General features: G+C 51.3%; 1 protein-coding gene across 1 annotated transcript in view; it reads left to right on the plus strand.

The window, feature by feature from the left end:
* Nucleotides 1-6152, plus strand: part of LOC144942697 (putative oxidoreductase YteT) — a 244460-nt gene extending 238308 nt beyond the window's left edge. The window contains exons 13-14 of the mRNA XM_078869534.1: nucleotides 2644-2805; nucleotides 4199-6152. Coding sequence (XP_078725660.1) covers nucleotides 2644-2805; nucleotides 4199-4309 — 273 coding nt within the window. The 3' untranslated portion in view covers nucleotides 4310-6152. The remainder of the gene's footprint in view (nucleotides 1-2643; nucleotides 2806-4198) is intronic.
* Nucleotides 6153-8086: the final 1934 nt, after the last annotated feature.

The raw sequence follows: 8086 nt of genomic DNA on the forward strand, positions 1-8086 counted from the left end.
AGATGGTTTAAATTTTTTATTTTTTATTTTTAATGATAGAATATAGTATTATCATCAGTATGACATAAGTATACCAAGTTTGCAGTCGATTCCATATTGAGTTACAATATTTGAGGATACGACAACAGCAACAGCCAGAGTGAGTTAAATAAAAGCGTGTAATAATAAACGCCGAGCCGCTCGCGCGTTCTGAGATTCAGCGGTGAACGGGACCCCCCCCACCCTGCAACTTGCAGGCGTCTCGCAACGGCAAAGGGTTAAGCGGTGTTCCCTCTGCGCTGCTGCTGCGGGTGATCCACTGTGTGCCAAGTTGTCTACCTTGCGGTGGCCGTGATTTTTAGCTCTCAGCGCTGGAAGAGATCCCAATTACCGAAGTGAAAAACAACATTACATGAGAGGGAGCGAGGCTGAAACCGTAAACTCGCCGCGGTGCACTCGAACACCTCTTTCAATCACGGCCGGCTGAAATTGCGAATTCGAGCCCCTCCTTCTCAAATTTGTCGACCCGGCGGCGCTTTGAAGCCACCCGACTCAGAACCGCACGGCCGCCACTGCGCGGCAAAGTCATCGACAATTGGTGAACAACAACAACAGCAGCCGCCGCCATTCACCACCAAGTGGCGGTGACGTCGCCACGGCGCCCGTGCCAGGCCAGGTGCACTTTGAGGCCGCGTGAAGTGTCGAAGGCTCACTGACCAAAGGTCACGGGACAGACCCAAGTGCCACGGGTTGACTGACTGAGATGTCTGGCAGACGCATCAGCTGGTGCCCCCTACGCTGCCAAATTGCTGCATTTTAGCTGCCCGCCGTTCCGCTCGTTGTTGTGAGCGTTGTTGTGAGCATCGCTCCCCTGTCCTCCGTTGTTGCTGGAAAGCGACTGCCTCTTACTGCCAGTAGCAGCGTCCTTCACGAGCCTCCTCCACAGAGGCCGATCTTGACACCGCTGGTACCAGTCAATGCCAATTAGATTCAGTGTACACCCTCTGTAGCACCTGCAGGGTATTGTAGAATGCTGTATACACAATATATAAGTTTCTAATTAATGTGTGCATTCATCCAGGTCCCATCAGATATCAGAAGGTAAGCAGGGTTGGGGCTGGATAGCGCTTGTATGGGAGACCACCGGATGTTGCGACGGTAGAGACGAATGACAGAATGGCAGCCGACGTTCACCGTGGAGATGGAGCGATGGAATCAGCTCGTGCGCAGGAGATAGTTCGATAGATTGTTGCATTGCAGGACAGTGCAGGCGTTAGGTGGATCAGGAGAGATGCTGACGGCTTGTGCAGGCTTTCATCCAGAAGTGGATTGATCGTGGCTGACGATGCTGACGAGTGGATTTGTCTGCCCTGATCAAGTTCAAGTGCGCCCCTCCCCAGTGCAGACAAGCACGGGGGGGGGGGGGGGTGGGCCACTGCGTCTCTGGGTTCAAAGGCAGGACGCAGCCTGGAGGGGCAGGGATTTGGTGGTCTCAGCTCGGACTGCACACAAAAAAGCATCACATTCAATTTGGTTCGTTCACTTAATTTGCCCATCGGTTTGACAGTTACGCGACAGACATTCCTCCCATATGCGAGGCGAGTGGAAAGCGATGCCCTCCGCTGTGTGTGGACCAGAGGGGAGCGGCAGCGTAGCGGTCAGCGCTACGCTGCTCTACGAACCAAGCGACCCAAGTTCGATTCCCGCTCACGGCCAACACCAGTGACAATTACTGGAACCCGTCCTGGGCCTCCCCTCGGTCGACTCAGCCTCAAATGAGTACCTGGTGCGGTGTGTAAACATCGCCATGAGAGAGACAAACGCGGCCGGGCGTGGTGCTGGCCACCCACCCCCTCGTGTACCATTCCGGCCTTCATAGGTGCTCGCTAACAGCACTCGCCCCAACAGTCTGTTGAGGCTATACGGGGGATCTTTGTTTGTTTTTGTGGACCAGACGTGACCTGAAGGGATCTTAGAGGTAGCTCTATGATCTCCACTTCTTCCGTCGAGATCAAAACAGAGGAACAAACAAAACATTTCTGACGGACTATAAACTGTCAACTAGTTTTATTTTTAACAGGTAAGGCCCGCTGAGCTATCGAGCTCTTTTGCAGAAGCTATCACAAATGATAGCTCAACGAAGCGGCTTATCACGTGGAAATTTACTGCAGCCAAATACTCTAAAACGCGCGATGTTGATTCTAAATGTGGAGACAAAACCCGGAGGACCCGGAGAAAAATCCACGCAACCGCGGGGAGAGAGAGACACCGCTAACTCCAAATATACAACATGCGTCAGTGTCTGGATCGAACCCACGACCTCCTGTGTACCAGGCGAGGCAGCTAACATCTCGCCACGGAGAGAGTGAGACACGCAAACTCCAAATATACAGCAGGCTCAGGGTCACACGACCTCCTGTGTACCAGGCGAGGCAGCTAACATCTCGCCACGGAGAGAGTGAGACACGCAAACTCCAAATATACAGCAGGCTCAGGGTCACACGACCTCCTGTGTACCAGGCGAGGCAGCTAACATCTCGCCACGGAGAGAGTGAGACACGCAAACTCCAAATATACAGCAGGCTCAGGGTCACGCGACTTCCTGTGTACCAGGCGAGGCAGCTAACATCTCATAGCCACCGCTGCGTTGTCTCCGCGTCTCAGGGGGAGCTGCACTGCGAGGGTGCTGGCCCCGTGAGGGTCTACGACTTCCTCTCGGAGTCGTCGGCTCACCACCCCGCGGCGAGCGCCGCCGCCTCCACGAGGCTGTGCGGCCACGGCGGCGCCGACTTCTTCCTCGTCGACGCCTTCATCTCCGCCGTGGCCGTGAGCGCCGCACTCCCCCAGGGGCCGTCGCCACGGGGCAGGGCCGCATCAACGCCACGGGCTTCGGGGAACTGCATCCCAGGGGGCTTTGGATTTTTGAGGCGGTCCCCCAATAAGACTAAATATAAATATACGATTTATTTTGTGTATATATATTTGCACGAGGTATGGCCCACTGAGCTGTGTAGTAGTTCTCTTTCAGAAGCGACCTGGTTATCACAATTGATAGTTCCATGAAGTGGCTTATCATGGGGACATTTATAGCAACCACATACTCTAAACACATGTTTCTAAATAGAGGGAGGTTTTATGGGGGGTTAGATTGCATAATATATAAATGTGTCGTTAAAAACCGTGAAAATGTATTTATTATTTATTTTAACAGTTTGGATAGCTACCGACTTAGTGCTGCGTGGAAGCAAATGATCAAATAATACATTGTTTAAATGCATGCCTATACAGGCCACCATACTTCAAGAGGGATTACCGTTGGTACAGCTATTTTAATACACACAGTGGACAGGAAGAACAAGATCAAAGGGCTCGCATAATGCACATGCATAATGTACGTTGACTCAGTAATCAGTAACGTCGTACTCAGATTGTAAATGTTGTGGCTTGGCTCTCCAACACACCGGTGTGCTGTACTAGTGACGAATTGGCATGTTCTGTTTACGTGACAACCCTTACTAGTTGGCTGTGTCGGGTGGTGGCGGGTTTTAGCGACACATTTATATATTTACGCGATCTAACCCAAAAATAGAACCTCTATTATGAATGATATTGGTCGCGACAGCCTACGTGTTAAACGGACAGGTTTCTAAATGTGGAGGGAAAAACCGGAGGACCCACAGAAAGATCCACACGACCATGGGGAGAGAGACACACAAACTCCAAATACACAGGCATTGGGGTCAGGATTGAACCCACGACCTCCTGTATACCAGGCGAGGTAGTTAACATCTCACCATCGTATATAACTCACAATAATAAAATACAATGAGGGGCCCCCAAAAAATATCTACAATGTGGCCCTGAGCATGGGCCCTGGTTTAGGAATGGAAAGGCGCCCTCCCGCCTCCCCACCTCTCGTCGCCCCAGCTCATGGGCCCCAGTGCAGCTGCGATGATGCATTAGCAAGACGGATTTTGACCATGGAGAGTTATAGCAAGGAGAGGCGGCAGGGGGGGAACACGTGGAGCCAAAGTGGGAACACGTCCAAGACTCCCTCCACACAGAGACGACGGGGGCAATGAAATCGGTTAGCGGCGCAGGAGCGAGCCGCATCGGCGACGTCGCGAGACGGCGGGAGATGGCGACGGCTTTCGCGTGGATGAATCACGGCTGACGACAATGACGACGACGCTGACGATTGATGCCGTCTGCTTCACAGAAGAAGGAGCCGTCGCTCATCCTGACGGGGCCCGGGGAGACGCTGAAGAGCCACCTGCTGGTGTTTGCGGCGGAGCGAGCGCGGCGTGAAAACCGCGTCATCACCCTGTGAGGGCTCGCTCGCCCGCTCGACCGCCCGCTCGCCCACGCGCCCGCTCGACCGCCCGCTCCTCCAGTGCCAGCGCCACTGATGGAGCCGTCTCCCTGGCACTCTATAAACTCCAAAAATTTTTTTATTTTACCAGGTAAGGCCCACGAGCTGTTTTTCAGAAGCCACCTGGCCGTCCAAAACGCTAGCTCAACAAAGTGGCTTATCGTCACGTGAACATTTGATCGTAGCCGAATACTCCAAGCGCGTGATTGTCTATTCGTTAATGTCGAGGGAAATAAACCGGAGGACCCGGAGAAAAATCCACGCGACCACGGGGAGAGACAAAGGCATGGAAACTCCAAATATACAACAGGCGTCAGGGTCGTGATCGAACTTACGACATCCTGTACGCCAGGCGAGGTAGTGAGCATCTCGCCGCCGTGATGCCTCCTCACCGCCGGCAGGCTCAACGCGGACACGCAGCGCAATCGCCGCTCCACTTCAGGGAGCTGTGGGGAAGTTTTGATTGCGACGCTCGCAACTCTTCCGAGATCGACCGAGCGCCAGCTACAGGGTACGACCGAGGTGGGGAATCTTGTCCTTACTGAGGACCGAACAGAACGTTTAAACACCGGTGGCTCGGAGATGTTAACTATCTCGCCTGGTCTGCAGCAAGTCCTGGGTTCGATCCCGACCCTAACGCCTGCTGTCGATTTGGAGTTTGCGTGTTTCTCTCCCTGTGGTCTCGTGGATTTATCTTCGCGTCCTCCGGTTTTTCCCTCCACATTTATCAACATGCATTGAGAGTATTTGTGCTGCAATACATTTCCACATGGTAAGCCACTTCATTGGGCTATCATTTGTGAGAGTCACTTCTGAAAAGAGCCGTACAGCTCAGTGGGCCTTACCTTGTAAAATAAGAATAAAGTTTTTTTTACACCAATACACTCACACAGCTCGATCACCGCCGTCCCTGCAAGAGGCGCTTGCAGCGAGAGCAGTGGCTCAGCGCCCTCACCTTACAAGTGCAGCACTGTTGCCAGAATTGGAAATACTCTTCTTCCTTTTCTTCTTCCTTCTGCTTCTTCTCCTCGTGCGGCTACTGATGTAGCTGCGGAGGCAACGTCGACAATTTCACATCCAGGTGCTCAAGCCAGATAACCGCGTCAGGAGCAGCGGCGGGAGTGTCACCGCTGTGACGATGTCTCCTCCTCCTTCGTATTTGTCGATCGGGCAAATTATCCCCTTCCAGTACCCAACTAGTGCAGCTGAGACGCTATCAGCGATGGACTACGTGGTTTGCGGGCCGCGTCGACGCGGTCGGCCTCGTGTGGCCGCGCGCCGCGTGGAGCGAGGTGGTTTGGATCCACTCCCAGCCAGCCCTGTGGCACCAAGTGAGGTCAACATTCTGGGGTGATTCTCTTTTCTCTCGGCAAATCCTCGCAGAGCCAGTGGAGGACGTGGTAAGGACCTGTCTGTTGATGGTGTCGATCACTTTTGACTTTCCAAAGGAGATGTACTCGCTTATGGAAGTGTCTCTTTAAAGAATCTTCACTGCCACTATCTTGCTTCTGAAAGTGCTTTGCTGTGCATAGACAGAGTGGTCCAGATGCCTTGTGACCCCAAATTAATTGAGCCATTTTTTGCCTTCGCATATTAATTTCTATATTTCTGTTTTAAATAAACCTTACTTTAAAAACATTAAGTTTTAGAGAATTGGATTGGGGGGGGGTGTCACAATACATCTGGACCACGCTGTCGATAATCACTTGGCGTTCGACCAGGGAGATGCTTTTGTTGTGGTGTTCAGAGTCGATGGGTTCAGATCAAGTCAAAGTGTCTATGGGGCCGTCCATGAATTACGTCACGCACCTAGGGGGGGGGGGGGGGTCTGACATTTGTGACGCCGTGTGACGACGGGGGGGGGGTTCAAAAATCGTCCAAAATCGCGTGGCGTAATTTATGGACGGCCCCTATCTCCACGCTCAACCTATTACATCTCCATTCGTGGCGAAAATGCCCACGTTCCCCCGGCAGGGGGCGAGTCGTGTCCACTGAAGATCCACCATTCATCCCTCCCAAAAGTGGTGCAGGGTCGACCCGCTTCTGACCTTTGAGTTGATGACCTTCCAGTCGTGGGGCCGGCGGCAACGGTCAATAGCGTGGGAGCGCGCCCCTTGAATGTGCTTCTACTACCAAATGATGTCGATTCTTAAACCAAAAAAAACACCGGGATGCTTTGGGTTCAATCGGAAATAAAAAATTGCAATAAATATGTGGGGTGCCGATTTTCTTGACGGTTCATTTTGATGTCGCCTTGATTCTACTTCGGTTCTAAATGTGGTCGTAAGGAACTTGCAATGCGTTTACTATTTTCGTAGGGTAATCTGGGTGGTGGTGGTGGTGGTAGCGGTGTCATTCACGTTTGTACGGTTTGTCTTGGGGGTGGGATAAAGGTGGTTGTGGAAATTGTGTAGAGTTGGGTCTGTTGTTTTATTTGTAAAAAATAAATTTACGCTCCCCACAATTGCTATTGTTTGCGCTATTTTACCGCGATCACACTTTTTTTCTCACATGTCGTCGAATCCCATTACATTCCTCAAGGAAATGCCGCAGGGAATTGATAACGTATGAGTATTATTATTATTATTTCCACGGTGGTAATTCATTTTCTCCGATTCATCCGCTTCTGGATGATGGCTTCTGGATGATGATGATGACTTCACCACCCCTCACGATCTTGCCATCGCATCTTCCATCTCGCTTTCGCCCGTCAGCTGTGTCCTGGTCGCTCCATCTCCACGGTGGTTAACCTCTTCAGGTGTGTTCCCTCAAAGCAACAAAAATTATTATTACACTGGTCAACAAAAAAAACTTTTTTTTCTGGCCTGGACTTTTGCAGCTGTTTTAGACTAATCTCAGGGTGCTGATTCCAAATCTGATCTCAGATTTGCTCTACCACATCTCATTTTATGCTATCGGCATACCCCATTTTCATTGATTTTACCTGAAATTAACTCTGTCACTTATGATTGCAAGTTGTTGCGAGTCAGTGACTGCTTTAGTGTTAAAATATGGTACTGTATTTTTAGGATAGTGTGTTTATAATATCATTTTATGTAGATATCCACATTTATTTAATTTTTTTCTTCTGCAGTTTTTATTGAAAATGCAATAATTTATATCTCAAAAACCTGATGTGATAGACAAAAACTGATGCCAGATTTAGAATCAGCACCCCAAAATGACCTTATAACCGTTGGAATACTTTATGCCAGAAAAAGTGTGTTGATCAGTGTTATTGAAACTTGGCCGCGAACCTCACCATGACAAGCGGATTGAGCAACGAGCGAACGAACGATTATTTCAAGCTGTAACGCACCGCACAGCATTTGCTCACGTTTGAGAGAGAGAACGACTCGGGAAGAATGAGGAAGCAGGCGGGGAGAGAAGCAGCCACGCGGTCAGCCGATGCCCAAGCTCTGCTGCCCTCGACATATGAAAGTGTTATTCATGAGCGTTTATAACGTGGGAGGAAACTGGAGCACCCACCCGGAGGAAACCCACGCATGCGAGGGGGCAACACAGTATCCCATACAGACGGAGCAGGCCAATACCCCGTTCCATCAGGCTGCTGGCACCTCAGCGCTCACGGGAAGGGTTGCTTCACGGCATCCGTGCGATCTACCAACCCTCGCCCCCCACACAGTGCCAGATTAGAGGCGTGCGCCACCACCGCCACCGTCACCATCGCCGTCACCACCGTCACCACCACCACTGCCACCACCACCGTTGTCA

This window comes from Lampetra fluviatilis, chromosome 28 (genome assembly GCF_964198595.1).
Source record: "Lampetra fluviatilis chromosome 28, kcLamFluv1.1, whole genome shotgun sequence".
Classification (NCBI taxonomy): Eukaryota; Metazoa; Chordata; class Hyperoartia; order Petromyzontiformes; family Petromyzontidae; genus Lampetra; species Lampetra fluviatilis.